Below are 21064 nucleotides of genomic sequence, written 5' to 3' on the forward strand. Positions count from 1 at the left end.
AGTCTTTCCTTACCAATTGTCCATTTGTTTCCTTGTAGTAGCTTTAATGATGCATTTTTGTCCGTAGTAAACAGCACAGATCAAGAGGATGCAGGTCTTACCTGAATCTATAGACGTTTTATTGAAACTGGAAGCAGGAGCACGAGTAGGAACAGCCCCACCCATTGTCCTCTCTCTGGGTCACTCTCTGTCCCACCTGAGGGACTTGTGGTGATGCCCAGCTCAGGTGGGCGTCTCGTGCAGGAGACTAGCAGGCAGGGAAAGAGCCACCATCGCAGGGACAAGGGACCCTGTCAGTAGTGTGGGGCTGTGACTTCACAGTGGGGGAACGAAGACGTTTAACCCTTAGTGAATCCACGAGGGTATATTTGGAACTGCTCAGTTTTGATGACATGTGGACAAGTGCCAATATCAATATATAATTGAGTGAATGATACTAAATCTACTGGTGTGCGGACATAGCAGGGGGAAGATGTAAGTGTATGTTGTCAGTCACATCGTATCCAGTGAAATGTCCACATGCATGTTCCTTGAAGCAGAAAACTAAAATAACCCCTAATTCTCCTCGGACACCTACTGACTAACAAGCCACCAGAATCCCCAGTCTGTCTATATTATACATTAGATCCTTAACTGTATTTCAAAGTCATGTCACTTCTGACAACGGCATGGTGTGTCCTCACCAGACTGCAGCATCCCCACACCACGTCACTGCCCTGTGCAAACAGCCCACTGGGTCTCCACCAGGAGACTGAGGAGGAGGACACCTGCCCTCACCTGCCATCACCGTCAGTCCCAGACCTCAGTGTTTGCCTTCCTGAGCTGCACGTGCTGAGCTATACGGGCAGCTGGACAGCAGTGAGGGGTGGGTGTGCTCTTCTTCCTGGGAGATGGTCCTGGGGTCTGGGGACACATGTGCCCCTGGGAAAGGGGCCCCGGGCTGCACATCCTGTAAGAGTGCACTCGGTGTGCACGTGATGGTGGTGCCCTCACCCCTGGGCACCTCTGGCTTCCTGACCTTCAAGGAGACCAAGAAGACGCAAGTGTTGAGAGGATGCTTTTCTATCCCTGGGACTTGGAGATCCTGAGAAGTTAGAGAGAGAGTCATGGAGCTGATGGAGAGGCTGAGGGTTCTCAGTGACCACAAGGACCATTTCCACAGAGTCTCTGCCTGGACAGTCAGGAAAGAGCGTCAACAAGTTAATACAACAGAATAATTGGTGACGTCAGTTAGGAACACCCGCCATCAGGGGGAATGCTGTTATTGAAGGTTGGTTATTTATCTATGACACAGAAGTCACTGCCGTCCCAAACTCATGGCTATTACCTGATTATGGGAGAGGAAGACGTCGCAGTGCCTGGCCCTTGGGAACTGTGCTCATTACCGTGGTGACCGTGTATTCTAAGTAGGAGAGTACAGTGCGGGGGACACAGTCAGCAGCATTGTGGAGACTGTACAGTGTCAGAGGGGGGCTCCTTCATAAATTATATAAATGTCTAACCACTACGCTGCACACCTGACACTAATATAAAACAGTATTGACGTCAGCTGTAATTTGGAAAGTAGTCACACGGATGTGTAGTGTCATATGGGGAATGTAGTCGATAATGTTCTAATACCTGAAAAAGGGAGGACACTTCTGTGTTTCCAGAACGTTTAGAAAACACTTTCCGCTGCGTGAACGTCAGGAGGAGGTTTGAGGAGCCTGGAGACCAAACCCTGACAGGAGAGCAGCCCTCAGCCCACTCCTCCCGGGACGTGAATTGAGTGCGTCCCGAGCGCCCCCTGGTGGTGCGCGAGCGCCTTTGTCCCAAAGCCCCTGCGGACAGACTGTGTCCCTTCCCCTTTATCCAGCGTCAGTGTGGGACGCTTGGAGCCCAAGTGCTCTACACCCTCCTGTGCACAGAATTTATCATTACCTGACCCCTCCATTTTATCTATTTTGAATGCAAGCTTCCGTAACTCTTATCCTTTGCCTGCCCTGCTGTTGTATTTTAAGAGACAACTTGTCTTCTAGTGTCACAGACAGAGAGGATTTTACCCCAGGATAGATCCACACAAATTGTGACCCATAACTGATTCAGAGATTATATTTGGGACCTTTGAGATGATGGTACTCATACGTTTCAGACTGGATTTCATGCTTTAATGAGTGAGCTTTTGGGGGATGGTAGGAGGTTCTAACTGTGATTGGCCTCTGGGATGCGTGTGAATACATGGAGGGCTGAGGGAGCTCTGAGATGGTCTGAGTCATGCTTGGACCCTGGGAGTGCTTTATGGGAAAAGGGGCTTTGTCATTCTTGGTTTATTTAGGCATCAGGGGAGGAAAAGGTTTCTCTCTGTTTTCTGAGTGACTCCTAATTCAACCACAGTGTTCATAGCAGAGGGAGGCAGAGGGAGATTAGACTCCAGGAGAAGAAAGCAATGTGACTTCTGATGGAAGGTGACCTCCTCCTGGTGTGACGTTGGAGGAAGAGGACATGGGATCAAGGAAAGCACCTCTAGAAGCTGGAAAATAAAAATAAACAGTCTTTACCATTCTATTCCATCCGGGATTCTGTTCCATATTCTGGGTACATTATAAACAACATACATTTATTCCCACAGCTCTGCAGGTGGCAATCCAACACCCAGGTCCCACATGGTCACCACTGGTGAGGACCCTCTGCCTGGGTCACATCAGGTGGCTTCCTGCTGTGTCCTCACAGGGTGGGAGGGACAAGTAAGCTGCCTGGGGCTCATTAGAGGGGCTCTGCTCCCCTTCCTGAGGGCTGCGCTCTGATGACATAGCCCCTCCCAAATCCCCACCTGCTAACACAACCCTCCCTGGGGGTTAGGATTTCAACACACACAATGTCAGAGCACAGCCCTCCCCCAGACCCTCCGGGGTGTGTGTGGTCCTGCCAACACCTTGATACCAACCAGTGAAACTGCCCACGTGTTCCGAGCCCCAGACTGTGAGGGAATCACGTGAGTGGATCTGAGCCCCGCGTGTGTGGTAATTAGATTCACTTGTCCTGGGAAAGTAACAGGCTGGACGTGAGAGTCACATCATCCAGGGTCTCCCCACGCTGCTCCCTGTGGTGTGAGGACCCCCAGGACTCCCCAGGGACAGGGACACCCGCAGGCTGGGGTCTGAGGGGAGGAGCCTCTTCAGGAACTCACCCCTGCAGGAGGGGCTCAGGGGACAGTGAGCTGACTGACGTAGACTGTGCTTCACCTGGCACACCTGTCACCCATGACGTTGTCACCACGTGTCATGATGGTCCTCCCATATGTCATGTGTGTGGTGCTTGCCCACAGGTGGGAAGTAGAAATTCGCGCTTCATTTTATACTCACTTTTCCCAAGCACAGTTCTGTTTTTCAGAAATAAGGGAAACTGAGAGAACTTCCTAGGAAACTCTAGAGTCCAATTTCATAATCGACCTCCCACCACGTGATCCTACGTGGTGTCTGAATTAACCTCCCTCATTCAGAGAAGAAGGACGTTCCATACCTGTCCTTTTCAGGGAATTTGAGACATGATAGAGTCCTTTCAGGAAAGGCTTTCCCTGGTTCTTCCTTGCAGATGTTTGGACCCTGGAAACCTTTCCCTGAATGACTGAGGGGCCCCTGAGAGCCTCACTGCTCGTCTCAGGTCCTGACTCTGTGTGAGGAAGTCAGGAGACTCATCGTCCCTGTCGTCTCCTCAGCCCCGCACAGCTGCCCTCTCCTCAGGGTTTCTGACACTCTCAGGATGTGGGTCGTCTCACTGTGTCCCTCGCACAGTAATACACGGCCGTGTCCTCAGGTCTCAGACTGCTCAGCTCCATGTAGGCTGTGCTGGTGGATTTGTCTGCGGTGATGGTGACTCTGCCCTGGAACTTCTGTGCGTAGCTTGTGCCACCACTACTAGGGTTGATCCCTCCCATCCATTCAAGCCCTTGTCCTGGGGCCTGTCGCACCCAGTGCATATTGTAGCTGGTGAAGGTGTATCCGGAAGCCTTGCAGGACACCTTCACGGAGGCGCCAGGCTTCCTCACCTCAGCCCCAGGCTGCACCAGCTGGACCTCGGAGTGGACACCTGTGCGGAGGAGACAGGAGTGGGTGGAACCCCCGTGACTGGCCCAGGTCCCCTCATCAGCCAGGGACTGGGGAGCCCCTTACCTGTCGCCACTGCCACCAGGAAGAGGACTGTCCATCTCCAGTCCATGGTGAGGGCTGTGCTGTCAGGACGTCTGTAGGGGAGCGTGTGGCTGTGGGGCGATGCTCTCAGGGCACAGACGTGTCCGTATTTAACCCCGCCCACCTCAGCTCATTTGCATATTCATGAGCAGAGGGTTTCATAGCTGAACAGTTGACCCACGTGAGAGAAGCTTGATGACACAGGACCATGTTCAGTGGGCATCTGAGGGTCCAAGTCCTAATCCTTGTTATAGGATGTGTGTCCCTTGCCAGGTCCCTCAATCTGTGCAGACAGAGCTCCTCCCACTGAGGACACAACCCCCAGGATACGATCGTCACTGAGAACCCCCTTTGAATGACACGGAGACCACCTGAGCCTGTTCTGGGCTTTGTTCTGAAAGTCTCAATCCGGGGGTCAGTGTGTGTGCCAATTTAAAAAATTTCAAATTAGTAAATTCATTTTTCTCATCCAGGTGGTTTTTTTTAAACTAAAGTTTATTGGGGTGACAATTGTTAGTTTTTATTAAGACATACTGTAGTCCGAGAAACCCCATTTTCAATTGGATTTTACTGCTCATTGTCTTAGGTAAATTCTCCCGATAGAATAGGATATTTACAGACACTTCAGCAGTCTTTGCCCAAATCTTGCTTTAGAGGTTTCTAGAAAGAGGAAGGAGGACCCAGGCCCTCAGAGGACTCCCCTTCCTTTCCTCTTCCCACCTGCTCCTGGGGCTGCAGCCCCTGCTGGGTGGGTCCTGAGCGCCCCCTGCTGCCCAGCCTGTGCCCTGCAGGGGAGGTTCTCTCCGGGATCGCAGGGCGTGACTTGTAGCGTCTCTAGTCCTGTGTTAAATGTCTGTGCCCTGACCTCACAATGCTCCCTCAGGGACACCATAAGCTTTGCCATCATTTCTGGAAACAGTGAATTGGCCTCACCAAACCCCAATGACACCGCAGGGAGACCTGAAACAAAGGTTTTATAAAACTCCCAAGGAGACCTTTCCCTGGGGCTGCCAGATGCACTGACACACTCAACACTCCCCTGAGCCCACAACCTCTCAGGGGCTTTGGGGGCCTCTCATCTCCTTTAGCTTCTTCTGGTTGAAGGTCACGTCTGACTGTATCTGCAGGTGGAGACTCACGGAGCTGAAGGCCCACTCCACATCTGGTCGGCAGTAGGACACACACACACACACACACACACACGCACAAATACACACTGATTTTTGTGCTAAGGAACTCCAAATTTGTCTTTCTTTTCTGTAGGTTTCACATGGGCAGTGAAACTCGGCCATGCACTGACACTCGGCCTTGGTGTGTGACCCCTTTGACAAATACAAGAAAAGCAAACATGACTCAAACCGAGGGGACCTGGATTGATCACTCTTGAAATAGTCTTCAGGGAACCGGGGTCTGCTGGCACCTGTCAACCTTCCATTCCTGGATAGAGTGAGCATTATAGGAGCTTAATGAACGATCGGATGCCATGAAGTGCTAAGTGCACAGGTACCTACTGTGCGTGAGGCATGTCGCCAGCAGGTAAGAGGTGTGACCTCCCCTGACTGACAGTCCTTGCTGTCCATTTGTACCTGGGACCAGGTGTCCATCAGGGCTTTAGAAGAAAACACAGGGTCAGCTCCCTGGGAAGGACCTACGAGGGGCTGCTGACCACCGGCACTGCCGTCCACGGAACAGGGAAGGCCTCCTGCATCCATGCAGCCCACTCTAAACAGACCCAGGGCATCACCCCAAGACCACTGGAGGCTGTCCCTGCAGGTGACCTGAAACCTGGCACTGCCAGGGCCACTGGCCAGGCCCCAGAGCAGATGGCACCATGATGTGACAGCTTTCCCCAGGTCACAGGTCAGGAGATTTGGCATTTACTTCTTCCTTAAAATAACCGTCATGTACACTCTGTGAAAATGTAGGCAACCGTTCTCTTATAAGTTAACACTTCCTGCACTTATTATTTACTCTAAAGCTGCCTGGGGAGTGCTGCTCTCTTTCTATCCACCTTCTCTCTCTGTGTTTCCACTATGACTCCTTTTCAACCTGTGTCCTGCACTAATTAACTCTCTCTTTTTCAACAGGTTGTGCAGACACTAAACACCCTCTTATGCCAGTTCACCAAACGCTGGTGACATTAACTAACCAATGTGATGGCTGGTTATGTCGACACCTCAATAGTGCAAAAGCACCAGCTTTGTTCCTGCTGATGTGAACACCTGGTGTACTGGGGACCGACACGTGTGACAGACAGGGTGTGGTGTCCATGACAACACAGACATCACTCAACCTCTTCTGCTGCTGAGTCACTCAGGCCCAGGGTGTTCTACACAAGCTCAGGGACTGTACTTACCCAGACGGGACACAGGAGAGAAACGTCCCTGAGCACTGGAAGCTGATATGACACTGGGCGTTCCTGGTGACAAATCAGGACAGCACTGCAATAAAACTCTGTGGTCTGAGCCCACAGGTGGCACGTCCAAACCTCCCAAGGAGACTAAGTGACTGTAGCACCACCTTCTCGGCCCAGGTTCCTGCCGGCTCACCAGGTGTTTGGTGGCTCATCCATCTCCCCCATGCGACTCGGTTATCGAAGCTGCTCCCGAGTCAGCTGCCCGATACCACGTACTGTGTGTGTGTGTGTGTGTGTGTGTGTGTGTGTGTGTGTGTGTGTGTGTCTGCACCAAACGTGTGGACTGTCTCAGCCAGACAGCAACACCCAACCTTACAGCTGCCACAGGCTGACGCCAGGCTGTCTACTGCAGCTATTTCACACCCGTACTGCTCTCACACACTGACACAGCACGTGGAGGCTGGAGACACTGATGTGACTCAGGAAATACTTCAGATCCTGAGAACTACAGATTCCACAGTGACCCTGTCTGTGAGCCCAGGTCCTTTATTTTGTGTGTGTGATTAAAGTATTAAAGGGACCCCATCAAAACTGTCAGGACGACGTGGACTCGGGTATATGGCTCTTTCTGTCCCTCCACACGCCACCCTGAAAGCAGCCACATTACACATTTAGGGCCCTGTGTTCATAAGTTGTGCCCCTTACACCCGCCAGGTGAGAATGGCAGGACATCCACCTGTGTATCCCAAGTCCCAGTTCTTTTCAACGCTGAGGGTCTGATTCCCACACTTTGGAGACTATGAATTGGAAGAAGTGACCTTAAGTCTGTCCAGGGCAATGGAACGAGAGCTCCCCACCACTGTGCAAACTGCAGGAGCTGAACCCCTACGTCTCTGTGGTGCCTCAGGTACACTGACCCCCCCAGGAGGAGGAGCCTGTGTCGTCACTGATGAAAATGCTGCTTTTCTGTAAAGAGAACGGGACACACGGAATCTCACTCAATCTGGTAAAAGGATCGTTCACACTTTCCATCAGATCAATGATGCAGAGTTGTCATTGGACTGGCCTGTCCCCAAGGATGGGGACAGGTCTGATGGGTTTGCGGAAAGAGCTGCAAAGTGTCCTTTCCTGTTTGTCATCCTCGTTCTGTCTCCTTCTCTCCTTTGCAGATGTCTTAGAGCTCAGCTTCCCACCTGTTCACTCTCTCTACAGCCTCCAGTCCAGCCATCACTACATGACACTTTCAGGGACGTTTAGAGAAGGTAACTGTTGGGGCCCTGGGCAGGTTCCCCAGGATATCCCACAATGGGGTACAACTATTTAGAATGAGTTACTTGAAAAGCAGCCAGAGCAAGAAGGGCACGGGGACCCTACATTTTGTCCTCAAATGAAGGAAATTAATCTCCCCTGTGTAAGAGGCTGTCCTTGCTCCAAGGGTGGGCTCCTAAGGTATCAAGGTCTTGAACCCAGAAATAGAAGACATTTTGAAAATGTGATACATTGGAATACTTGAAATGGAGACTGACTGGACCTCTTGTATGGACACTGATGCCCACACACGTCCTTGGAACAACAAGGTTGGGGGAGATTCTGCTCCAGGGAAGAAGGCCACATGCTGCTGGATGGGACGTGTAGGGACCTGCCATGAGCCCCAAATGCAAGGGATGCAGCTCTGAAGATGGAACGAGACCCTGCAGCCTCTGGGAGACGCACCGTCCTGGGGAAGCTGTGATTTAGACCCAGTTTAGCTCTTTCAAGAACAGTAAGAGGACAAGTCTGCGTTTCAAACCTGAGTTGTAGAGTTTTGGGACAGTTTCCAGAGACACCAACGTGCAGGTCCTACACGTCCACACACGACTGTGGATGCCTGTGTTCTCATGACTATTTTGGGGCAGGGACATATCTCAGGGCTTCTGTGTTCTCTGTCCTCCATTCTGCTTCCTGCCGTAACCCTTAGACTGTGATGCAGTTGATCTTCTCTGACCACAGAGAGGGAGCCGCCTGCTCCTGCTCTAAGGAGAAGATTCTGGCATCTTTTGAGGACTGAGTTCAGGGATGTCATGTTTCAAGCCACCATCATGGTCACATTTATACCTTGAAAATTAGAAAACACTACAGAAAGTTTAATATTTTTTCTCCAGTTGGGAGTTGGTCTGTCACACAGAACTGAAAATATTCCATCAATAATTAACAAAACCAGTCCCTTTGTCTCTATATCCATAACCCTAAGTCAAAAAGAGGCTGTGCCCAGCTGCCGCTGTCGTCTCCTCAGCCCCGCACAGCTGCCCTCTCCTCAGGGTTTCTGACACTCTCAGGATGTGGGTCGTCTCACTGTGTCCCTCGCACAGTAATACACGGCCGTGTCCTCAGGTCTCAGACTGCTCAGCTCCATGTAGGCTGTGCTGGTGGACGTGTCTGCGGTGATGGTGACTCTGCCCTGGAACTTCTGTGCGTAGCTTGTGTCACTATCTCCAGGGTATATTGCTCCCATCCACTCAAGCCCTTGTCCTGGGGCCTGTCGCACCCAGTACATATAGTAACTGGTGAAGGTGTATCCGGAAGACTTGCAGGACACCTTCACGGAGGCCCAGGCTTCCTCACCTCAGCCCCAGGCTGCAGAGTGGACACCTGTGGGAGGAGACAGGAGTGGGTGGATCCCCGTGACTGGCCCAGGTCCCCTCACCAGCCAGGGACTGGGGAGCCCCTTACCTGTCGCCACTGCCACCAGGAAGAGGACTGTCCATCTCCAGTCCATGGTGAGGGCTGTGCTGTCAGGACGTCTGTAGGGGAGCGTGTGGCTGTGGGGCGATGCTCTCAGGGCACAGACATGTCCGTATTTAACCCCGCCCACCTCGGCTCATTTGCATATTCATGAGCAGAGGGTTTCATAGCTGAAGACTTGGCCCACGTGAGAGAAGCTCAATGACACAGGACCATGCTCAGTGGGGTCTGAGGGTCCAAGTCCTAATCCTTTTGGAGGATGTGTGTCCCCTACCAGGTCCCTGAATCTGTGCAGACAGAGCCCCTCCCACTGAGGAACAAACCCCCAGAAAGTGCTCCTCACTGAGAACCCCCTTTGAATGACACGGAGACCACCTGAGCCTGTTCTGGGCTTTGATCTGAATGTCTCAATCCGGGGGTCAGGGTGTGTCTTCAAATTTTGAAAATTTCAAACTAAGATTCATCCTTTTCATCCAGGTTTTTTGTTTTTTTTTTAGGTAAACTCATTGGGGTGCCAATTGTTAGGATTTATTGCGACATACCGTATTCTTAGAAAATTCAATTTCAATTAGATTTTTCTGATCATTGTCTTTGGTAAATGCTCCCGATTGAAGAGGATATTTACAGACACTTCAGCAGTCTTTGTCCAAATCTTGCTTTAGAGGTTTCTAGAAAGAGGACGGAAGCCCCAGGCCCTCAGAGGAGGCCCCATCCTTTCCCCTCAACACCTGCTCCTGGGGCTGCAGCCCCTGCTGGTGGGTCCTGGGCGCCCCCTGCTGCCCAGTCTGCACCCTGCAGGGGCGGGTCCGCTCTGGGCTCACAGGGCGTGACATCTAGCGTCTCTAGTCCAGTGTTAAATGTCTGTGCCTGACCTCACTATGCTCCCTCGGGGACACTCTAAGTTTTTAACATCATGCATGAATTAATGAATTGATATTACTAAACCCAAATGACTCTGCAGGGAGATGTTAAGAAAGTGTTTTTTAAAACACCCAGGGAGCCCCTTCCCTGCGGTTGCGAGACGCACAGACGCTGTCCTGAGTCCAGAAGCTCTCGGGAACTTTGGGGGGTGGGAGGGAGGCTCTTATCTCCTTAAGATTCCTCTCCTTGAAGGTGACATCTGGAAATTCCTTGATTGTCATACAGCCCACTCACCTCTGCTCGTCAATAAAATAGACGCACACAGAGGGAATGAATTTAGGAGGAATGGACCACAAAGTGTCCTAGTCCCCTTGCTTAATACCAGGGTGTGGGGGCAGAGCCCCAGAGAGCAGTTTCCAGGCTCTCGGCCTCACGGGGAAAGGTTCTGGCTCGGGTAGTAGATGGCCGTCAGCTGTGGCTAGTTGGCCATCAGCTGTGGCCCTTGAGCCATTGGCCACTAATATAAGTGCCGCGGCTGCGTTAGGGAGGGAAGTCGAGGAGAGAGTCGGTCAGGTGGCAGAAAGTGGACAGCAAGTCGCACGTCATGTGAATCCAGCCTCCAGTGAGACTATAGTGGTATGACTCCCCTACCTATGGCTCCGTGGGTGTTCCTTTTTGGCCTGGCCACATCCTGCCTTCTTCTGTGGGGAGCAGGACCAGAGGCCTGGCAGGCCACACTGCATGACAAAGGAGAGGGACCAGAGACCCTGCAGGACACCCTGCATGACAATGGGCCGTCCCCCACTCTGATTCTAGGCCTGGGGTGTGTGACTTCTCTTGTAAATAAAACCCCAGGAAATGTGACACACCCACATACTTGGGAAGAACCTACACCCTGGCTCTGCTTTTCTCACAGCCCTTGGGCCCTGTGCAGAGGACCCATGAGATGGACCAATCTTGTCCCACAGATTGTCAGATACGAGGCCCAATCACACTATTGCCCACTGTCCTGCGGGAGACCCTGCTCGCTGCACCATTGGTCGTGCAGGAAGTCACGCGGGGTCTCTGCTCCCGCTCCCCACATAAGAACGCAGGATATGGTGAGGCAAAAAGGAACACCCACGGAGCCATAAGTAGGGGAGTCATATCTCTATACTCTCACTGGCAGCTGGGTTGGGGACACAGGAACCAGGAGCAACACAATTCTCACCCCTCACTGTGCCGCTTGCAGGCTCAGCCCCCATCTTCTTGCTAGCCCCCATTGTCTGCTAGCGTAGCCACAGCAGTTATATTAGAAGCCAATAGCTCAATGGTTACAGCTGACGGCCAACTAGCCACAGCTGATGGCCATCCAATCACAGTTGATGGCCATTTACTACCTGAGCCAGCACCTTTCTATGTGAGGCCGAGAGCCTGGAAACTGCTTTTTGGGGCTCTGTCCCACACCACTCACAGCACCTGCAGTGGGCGTCCCTTGGAGAACCCATGTCTGTGGGAGGGGAGGCAGCACCGTTGTCAGCTGACTCAGGTGAGGCTGCTCGTGCATGTGTGACATTATGTATCCTTAGGATTATTCACCTGTGAGGTGGTCCCCTGGGTCTGGCTGTGACCTCCTCAAGGGCTCTCCCGTGGTCAGCTCACCTCCCTGTGACCCTTCCTTTCCCCCATGCAGTCTCCGTGCCCAGAAATACGTGGCTGTGTCTGCAGGGTCCATGCTGGTCATTGTTAGGACCACCTGGTTTCTGGAAGTGTCCTTGGAGATCGAGAGCCGGCTCTTCAGAGATGGGCTGTAATACTTATCATCATCCCACCAAATGTCTGCGAACCACTCCAGGACCTTCCCGGGGGGCTGACGGACCCAGCCCACACCCATACCACTAGTGCTCAGTGAGAACCCCGAGAAGGAGCAGGTCAGCATAAGGGTCTGGGTGGGTCTCACCAGCCCAGGACCCGACTCCTGCAGGGTGACCTGGGACAGAACCCCTGTGGAGAAAGCACGAGAAAGGTGAAGCTACTTCTGGATGAGAACTGGAGTCCCTCCATCCCTGAGGCCCTGACCGGAGCACTGACAGGAAGGGACGGTCAGCAACAGGAGAGTGGAGCAGAGCGTGTCCATGGTGGGGCACAGTCACTGCCCCAGGCCAGGGCTCGGCTTTTCAATCCACGGAGGGGGATGGGGAGATTTGCATGGTGTCACATGGTGCTGACCCCTATGGGTGACTCAGGTCTGTGCAGTAGGGGAGCGAGTCTGTGCTGTAGGAGAAGCAAGCCCTGGGTGTGGGCTCCACGTCTGCTCTCCATGGGGACCCGACTCAGGACTGGGTGTCAGGAGACAAGTCCTCAGAAGTGCCCAGTGGGTGGATGGAGTCTGGGCTGTGACACCTCTCTTCCCACGGACAGTGTCCTCTGCGTGGACGCCCCTCCAGGGACCCTCGCCCTGGGGGTCCTGTCCTAGAGGAGTGGGAGTGGAGAACTGGCCGAACGGTGCTCCTCCTGCCTCCAGGGCTGAGGTGTGAGCCTGGGCAGAGCAGGAGGCTGAGCCCGCTGTCGTGTCCGAGCTTCCCTGTGGTTAGGAGACGGAGGGTCAGTGGACACGTCACTCACACTTACTGTGTGAACAAGTGCAGCTCATGGGCGTGTTCCCACTGCGTGTGCATCCCACAGGGTGGTCCCGACATGGACCTCGTCAGGGGGCACAGTCACCTCTGTGGGCTCAGTGACCTCACGTCGGCCTCCCCTCTTCTCCCCCGTGACCCCGACATTCTAGGGCATCCAGTGCTCTGTATGCTTCTCCGTGCTGGCCGTTCTGAGCTCCATGATTTTCCATAACTGTGGTCACTCCCTGTCCTGTAATGTTGCTCTGAACCCACAGTTCTGTCGTGATTAAACACGTGTGGTTTGTGTGGGGTCTATTGCCTCAGGTTTCGGGGCCAAGAGCACGAAACGTGCCTGAGTGACAGTGCGATTAGAATACTGCACAGGCACAGTGCGCTCAGCGTCAGGAAGAGCCTGGAGGAAGCCTGCAAAGGGCTGAGTGTCAGTCAGGGTCACACCTGATAAGCCCTGGACTTATGTCACTGCCTCTCACAGAATGACCGGGTGACAACTGAGTTCCCTATATCCTCGGGTCAATCCACGTTTCAGAATCCTGGGAAGAGCATAGGGGCCTACATTTGGTTACACATTCAATTTATGAGAAAGAAGGAGTTGCTGGGAATAAATTGCTTTCATTAAAGCAATTTAATCAGCTTCTCAAATAAAACTATTTGATATCAAAAGTTGGAATGATGATAGATAGAGATGAAAATATTATTACCCTGCAATTTGGCCCTCACACACACACACACACACACATGAATGGACTCACACACACAGGGACAGACCCAAGCACAAACTGTTCACTCAGATCTGCATTAAATTACTGCTGTGTCCAGTGAATGCAGCAAACTCATATACAATGTAAAGCAAATCCACACACACATTAAACTCTTCTGCTGAGGGAAACTCCATTTAATTCATGGGGTAAAATGTATTCCACATATGACATCATGTCCTGTGTCACAATGCTAATTGTACGTCTTCCTTTCCAATTTGGAGCCTTTATTTAATTTTTTGGTGAAATTTCTTTGGGTCTGACCTGCACCTTTGTGATGGATAGAAGTGGAGAGTGTGGCATCTTTGTCTTTCTCCACGTCTTTGAGGGAAGCTTTTATTTTTTCACTGTGGAGCATGAAGTTATGTGTGCACTTCATACAGGGCCTGTATTATATGTCACAGTTTCCTTCTATTCCCAGTGTGTTGCATGATATTAAAATAAAAAACCATGCTGAATTTTGTCATTTTATTTTCGTGCATTGATTGATCTCCTGATGGAAAAAGAGCAGTGTCATCAAGAAATGGTGCTGGGATCAGTGGACATCCTCCTGCAAAAGAATGTGATGGAACCCCATCATATGCCATATACAAAAATTACTCAAAATGGTTTAAGGACCCGAATATAAGACGTAAAAGCATAAAATCCCTAGAGAACACACAAAGGAAAGCTTCATGACAATGGATTTGGCAATAGTTTATTCAATATGATAGGAAAACACAGGCTACAAGCACAACAATAGACAAATCAGAATAGATGAAACTCGAAATTGTATGTGCATTAGAAAGGCACAATGGACATCATGAAAAGGAACTTATTGAATCCTAGAAAATAATTGCAAATTATATATCTGATAGTGTGATAATATCTAGATTGTAAAAGAACCTCTAAAACTGAAACCCAGAAAAAAAAATAGCATAATCATAAAAAAGTAACAAATCTGTATTAACAAGAACAAAAAAGAGATAATAAATGGTGGCACAGAGGTGCAGGAAAGGGAACTCTCATGTCCTATTGTTGGTAAATAAATGGGTGCAGCTACTGCAGAAAACAGTATGCAGGTTCCTCAAAATACTAAAAATAAAACTATCCAGCAATCCCACCTCTGGGTATTTATCTAAATGAAACAAAGTCACCATGTCGCAGAGTTATCTGTGCTCCCATGTTTACTGAAGCTTTATGTACCATAGCCGAGACATGGAAACAACCTAAGTGTCCATCAACAAGTGAGTGAATAAAGTATGTGTAATGGAATACTATTCAGCCATAAAAAGAAGGAAATGCTACTATTTGCAGGAACGTAAATGGACCTCTAGGGCATAACGGTAAACTATGTAAGTCACACAGAGAAAGGCAAACACTGTATGACCTAACTTATGTGTGGAATCTAAAGAGAATCATACAAAAAGGGATCGTATGTGTAGTGACCGTGGGTGGGGGCTGGGCAGTGGGAGAAGTGCGTGATGATGATGAAAAGGTACAAACTTCCAGTTACAGGAGAAATGAGCGCCGGGATGTAGTGGACAACTCGCTGGCTGCAGTGAACACTGCTGTGTGCTGTGTTGGACGTCGGTGAGGGAGTCGACCCTCAAAGTACTCAGCACACGGAAAGCACACTTTCCCTCCTTGTTCTTTTGTTGTCTATTTTCTCACTTTTTTGGTAACTATATGAGATGATAGATATTAACAAAACTTATGTGGCAATCATTTTACAGGGTATGAAGACACAATTTTATTTATAATAATTGTTCTGCTACTTGCTCAGTACACACACTCCACAGATGCACTCACACACACATACACACTCAAACACACCCACCCTGTGCCACATTTTCTTGTCTATTGAAGAATTCATCCTGACATTTTATTTAAAGTTTACAAGCGCTTATCTGTTACTTTCTAGAAGAGCTTTGATAGAAATCCACACCCTCTGACCATCACGATTATGGATGGTGCTTGTGGAACATTCAGCCCCAGGGAGTGCGGTGGTCCCCACGGGCTGCCGCTGGGATTCCAGCATGCTTCTGATAAAATCTCACTGCAGCAAAGCTTGAAAGCCACAGATCCAGGAGGAAATCTGGGAGAAATTCGGTGATACACATCCCAGCGCTCCCTGGCACATGTCCCCACTGTGGTGCTGCCACTGCTTCCTGCAGGGCACTGGCTCCTCTGGAGGATAGATGTGGGGGATCCCTCTGTTCGGAGCACTGAGCTGACAGCTCTCCTTGGGAAGCCGTGTGTTCCCAGAGATGACAGGGTGAGTTCCACCAGCCGAGAGCTTGACCAGTCCTGTCAGCAGACACAGCGCCCGGCTGCCGTCCCTGGAACCTGGACAGGGAGAGGGTGTGGAGCTCTGTGTCCACCTGTGAGACACATGTGGAACTGGTCCCAGAGCCACATCAGTCAGCAATAGACCTGTGGTGTTGAGACCCTCAGTGAAAAGCTAAAAAGACACCGAGGAAAATCACACACACTTAGAACACATTGTTATCAGGCATATTTTTCATTATCTGAGCCATTTTGTAGAAAAATTAGAACATGCTATGAAGACACATGAACGTCTTGCCTTTCCATGAGAGTTACGCCAGTACAAAGAGTATAACAGTCAGAAACATGTAGGTTACACATGCACTAATGCACACAGCACACACACTGACACATAAAACAGCACGTACTAGGGAGAGCACAACCAGTTACATCCACACACTGAAACACCAAACTTACACATGATGAAATGCACACATGTCACACACACAATCTTTAATAGACACACTCACACAGATAGACTAACAGTTGCCCACACAGATACGAGAGTAGGAAGGAAGGTGTGCTAGAAAATACTTTCAGTGCAAGGAGAAGAAATGCCAGGCTAATTCAGGAAACGTGTTCTCAGCCTCCCTCTTCACCTGCTCCCCACATGGGCCCCTGTGTGACCTGTGGTCCTGAGCGCCCCCTGCACCCCGACCTCACCCTTGCTCCCTGAAGTGGGACTTTGGTGTCTGCACCCGTACTGCCTCCGTCCCTGTGTATGAAGCAGGGATACACAGCCGTGCCCTCGTGCCGCCAGTGGTCACGCAGCTCAGCTGCAGGGAGAGCTGGTCTTTGGACTTGTCTCTGGAGTCACGATTGTGCTCTGTAGGAAAGTTTGGGGCGTGCACAACCTCTGCTTCCCATGTATCCCGTCCATTGCAGCCCCCCTCCTGGGCCTTCACCAGTCCTGTGTCTGACCCATGCAGCTCTCCTGGGACAGGACACCTGGGGACAAGATGGACACTGTGATTGGGGGACCCTCACCCTGAAGCCTTTTTATATCAAAGTCTGAGACACTCACAGAGGTGAGTTTTCATCAAGGAGAAGAAGATCCCCAAAGATGCTGTGTCCCTGACTCTCTCTTCTCCTCAGGCTGACACTCACCCAACAGACATGGGTAACAGGTTTTCACTTCCAGGAGCCCGGTTATCATTTACAAGTGAGAAAGTCCTTGTTCCCTGAGCCCTGGGGGCTTACAGAACAGAGACTCAAAACATACATGCGCACAGCCTCACAAACACACATGCAAAGACGTTAACAAGAGCACACACATCCATAACAAGTGCAAAAACTTTACGCGTGCCCACACACTCACACTTAGACACGTGCAAACTAATTAACATGTATACACATACACTCACACGTTCACACACTTGCAAGCAAGTGAACTTGCACACAGACACACTGTCACACATGTGCACACAAATTTACATGTGCACATACACACACACACTCTCTCACACAACTCCCAGCACCACAGGAAACATAACCTTCTCCAGGTTCCTGAGTGGCCGTTGAGGACCTGATCTCCAGCGGGGGTGTGATGAGCTGAACAGGGACCCTCAGGAATATGGAGAATCTTATCGCTGGGACCTGTGAGTGTTCTCTAATACGACAGGACTTCGCAGACCTGACTAAGGGTGCTGACGTGGCAGATCACCCTGCATTATGCAGCTGGGACCTAACTGTCATCCCAAGTGTGCTTCTCAGAGGGAAACAGAAGGAAATTGGCCTGAAAGAGGCATTGTGACAGTGGAGACAAGATGTTTGGGTGGGTTTCTACATCCAGCTGAGTAAATGGTGATCAACAGGGTAATGTGTTGTAGGGAGGACAGAGACCCTGGGTGGGTGTCTTGGGCTGTTGATCCCCCGTGGAACCACGTGTGCCGGTGGGAAGGAGAGGCCATGTGGGGACACCGTGGTCGTGTGGGGGGCAGAGAGCCTGAGCTCGGCACACGGGACCTGGACTGTGCCGGGTCTGTCTTTGTAGAACGTGTTTCCCGACCACAGGGAAGACGAGAATCCTCCAGGTGGTCACTTTACCAAGAAAAAAATGACACACAGGACATTGGTGAAGGAGTGGTCCCCAGTGACTGATATATCATCTGCAAACAGGCAATGTCCCTTCTTCACTTGTCTGCAGTGAGAGGATGAGAAAACAGCCACAAAGAAGAAGCAAGTGTTGTCCCTGGGGGCAGCTGAGAGCTCTGAGAGGAAATCCCTGCTCCAAAAAAAGAACCCATTCCCAACCCAGATGCACAGCTGTTCCCTGTCCCTCTTGAGCGTGACCTGGTGTCCCAACCATCCTCTGTAGCTCAGCGTCCCTGTTCCCTGCAAGGCGGTTAGTGTCTGGGCTCACACTGACTTCCCCTCACTGTGTCCCTCGCACAGTAATACACGGCCGTGTCCTCGGTGGTCACAGAGCTCAGCTGCAGGGAGAACTGGTTCTTGGACGTGTCTCTGGAGATGGAGGAGCGGCTCTTGAGGGACGGGCTGTAGTATGTGTTCCCATTATAGCATATGCGCCCGATCCACTCCAGTCCCTTCCCCGGGGGCTGTCGGATCCTGTGCCAGCAGTAACCACTGGTGATGGAGAATCCAGAGACAGCGCAGGTGAAGGACAGGGTCTGCGAGGGTTGCACCAGTCCTGGGCCCAACTCCTGCAGCTGCACCTGGGACAGGACACCTGGGGACAAGGAGAATCAGTCTGTCACTCACCTGCAGTCACATCCATCCCACAGACCCATGTCTGACACCTGGGACCCTCACCTTGGGGGGCTGTCACCAGGCACAGGAGAAGACCCAGCAGTGCCATATTCTTCTAGACCACAGCTCTGCCTTCCCCAGAGACCTCAGCCCTGTGTGAGGAGAGAGCTGGGAGCTCACAGCCCAAGGAGGGTTTTACCCTGGAGTCTGGGGAGAAATTTGCATGTGGGGCAGCCTGTTCCTATAAGTGGGGAGGGACTGAGTGAGGCTCCCCTGGTCCTTATGGGCCCAGTAGGGTCTCTCTCTTGAATTCATACGGCCTCTGAGTCTGGGATGAAAGAGCCCATGGTCTATAAGATACACTGAAAAAGGTCAAAGACAAGCCCAACTTCTCTGAGTATAAAACTAAATGCTGGACTAGTTGAGTAGATCAATAGTTTTTAAAACTTAAGGATATTTGTAATAATTGTTAAAGTGATTAGCATTCTGCGCAGACACACTCTGACAGTCAACAGACTAAATATACGCAGTGAGCAAACATTTATAGACATAATCGATTTATAATACTTTAGTCAACCTTGGTGTAAACATAATCCCAAAATTAAAGCCAGTCCTTCCCAATGTCCTGTTTCCTGTTGCTTTTCTAAGGGCTGTACTGTCTGTGTCATATCAGGAAACCCTTGTCTTATCCAGGGTCCCACCCATTCTGCTCCATTGACGTGTGTCTCTCCCTCCACCAATGACACACAGTCTTGATTATTGCAGCCACTTCACAAGTCTCTTCCCACTTTCAGAAACTCTTCAGTAGTAACTAAAATAACAGAACACTGGGCAGGGTTGGATTCCGGAGCATCCTGAGAAGGGCTGCAGGCAGATCTTTGTCTCCATGTCAATCATCTGTAGGTCCCGGGGAGCCCACATCCTGGTCTGAGGACTGGGGGCCCCCCATCCCTTTCTGATGGACGTCAGGGACAGGTGGCGTCGGCTGTGGGGTCACTGATGACTCAGGGACATGTGCATATGGCCTGCAGCCTCCTCGTTCCCCACTGTCTATTCTGATGCCCAGGGCTGGGGTGTGCTGACCACTGGCCCTTTGTGACATAGGTTAGAGGTCAATGAAGCCGTCCCAGGACAGGGCTGAGCCTGTTCTCTCTCTTCTCTGCTCAGGGAGGTTCCCAGTGTCTGGGCTCAGCTCCAGAGGCTGCTGGACAGGTGCTCAGAACCCACAAAACCCCACCCCTGAGAGAGACTCCTACCTCTGCCCACAGTTTAACACAGGAGGTGATGACTGATTCCAAATGAGGCCACAGAGAGTAGCACAGAGACACTCTCAGGAAACCCCATGTGACACTGAGTTTTCCCAGATGTCAGAGTCCAACTGAGACAGCCAATCGTGAAGACAAGCAGTTATGGGGCGTCTCTAAGACCCCCCTCAATACTAGACCTTCCTGCTTTAGTACCAATTGTCTGCATTCTTCCATGAGATGTCAGTCAGGCACGGCCACCAGAGGACACACAGGAGGGGATCAGGGGAAAACAGAGTTTATCACACTCACAGGTCCTACAAACAGGAAGCTCGGGACCACGTGAGACCACATGGAAGGACCAGGGTGGTCAGCAGGCAGGAGACAGGGAGCGAGGGGCAGCTGAGGACCTGGTCTCACTGGCCTTTCCCTGGGAAAGGAGGGGCCGGCAGGTGATCAGCTTTGGATGGACCAGGTTGAGTAATGTCAGTGGGCTCAGACATGAGGGGCGTGTCCCTGTGCCGGGCTCCTGGGCCTGGGATGATGAAGGCAGAGAAGTGTGTCCTGGTGTGCGGGCCAGAGAGAGGCGGTGCTCTGGGTGGGTGAGTTTGTGTGTGAAAGGCCTGCTCCAGCCTGGGCCTGTGCTGCCCCTGAGGACTGGGTGTCCACGAGGGGCTGTCTCTCCCCAGCAGGAAAGGTCTGTAAAGACGTGGAAACATGATAAGTAGATAAGGTGATAAAGTGCATGAACACACACGATGCAGGAGGTGCCTTTCTGCATTCCCAGCAGCTGCTCCTTGCCCTGTTCTGTCCCCATTTTATGCAGGAAAACCATGGGTCCTCTATCCTCTACCGTGAACCACGGAGACAGGCCTGGGAAACAGAGTCGTACCCCCAGGAATCTCCTATTCAGACCCCTGAGCACCCCAGGTTCCAGCACCCAAGTTCCTCTCCAGACTCGGGGTTCAGCTCCCCTCTGCTTGTCAGCTCGGGCTCAGGCTTCATGTGGGCGTGTGGGTGGGGCTGTAGGCTCTACACTGTGTGCTGGGCGGGGGCTCCGATACACTCGGGGTCTAGTGTGTGAGCTCTCTACCCTCCCCCATGATTCCTTTCTATTTGATAAAGTAGATGAGCCCGTATTTATCCAGGACACAATGGGGTGGATGACAGAAGGCTAGCTTCTATAAAAACAGATCTAACAGGTGGAACGGTCTACACCATACAGTGAATTAATCCTGTTCTCCTTGGATTAGGGATGCTGGGCCGTCCCTATGAGGAGTGGACACAGAAATGTCCCTCATAGCGACGAGGGGCCACTTCTGTGAGA

General features: G+C 51.3%; 4 gene segments (V, D, J or C); all 4 read right to left on the bottom strand.

The window, feature by feature from the left end:
• Positions 1 to 3718: 3718 nt before the first annotated feature.
• LOC117020034 (immunoglobulin heavy variable 1-46-like) lies at positions 3719 to 4247 on the bottom strand. The segment is given in 2 exon segments: positions 3719 to 4065; positions 4149 to 4247. Coding segments are annotated over 2 exon segments (378 nt in total).
• A 974-nt stretch (positions 4248 to 5221) lies between these two features.
• Positions 5222 to 10076, bottom strand: LOC117020011 (Ig heavy chain V region M167-like). The segment is given in 5 exon segments: positions 5222 to 5287; positions 5819 to 5888; positions 8838 to 9150; positions 9232 to 9333; positions 9972 to 10076. Coding segments are annotated over 5 exon segments (656 nt in total).
• A 1598-nt stretch (positions 10077 to 11674) lies between these two features.
• Positions 11675 to 12312, bottom strand: LOC117020012 (immunoglobulin heavy variable 2-5-like). The segment is given in 2 exon segments: positions 11675 to 12087; positions 12175 to 12312. Coding segments are annotated over 2 exon segments (459 nt in total).
• A 5817-nt stretch (positions 12313 to 18129) lies between these two features.
• LOC117020013 (immunoglobulin heavy variable 4-38-2-like) lies at positions 18130 to 18602 on the bottom strand. The segment is given in 2 exon segments: positions 18130 to 18473; positions 18557 to 18602. Coding segments are annotated over 2 exon segments (390 nt in total).
• Positions 18603 to 21064: the final 2462 nt, after the last annotated feature.

This window comes from Rhinolophus ferrumequinum, unplaced genomic scaffold (assembly GCF_004115265.2).
Source record: "Rhinolophus ferrumequinum isolate MPI-CBG mRhiFer1 unplaced genomic scaffold, mRhiFer1_v1.p scaffold_56_arrow_ctg1, whole genome shotgun sequence".
NCBI classification, from domain to species: domain Eukaryota; kingdom Metazoa; phylum Chordata; class Mammalia; order Chiroptera; family Rhinolophidae; genus Rhinolophus; species Rhinolophus ferrumequinum.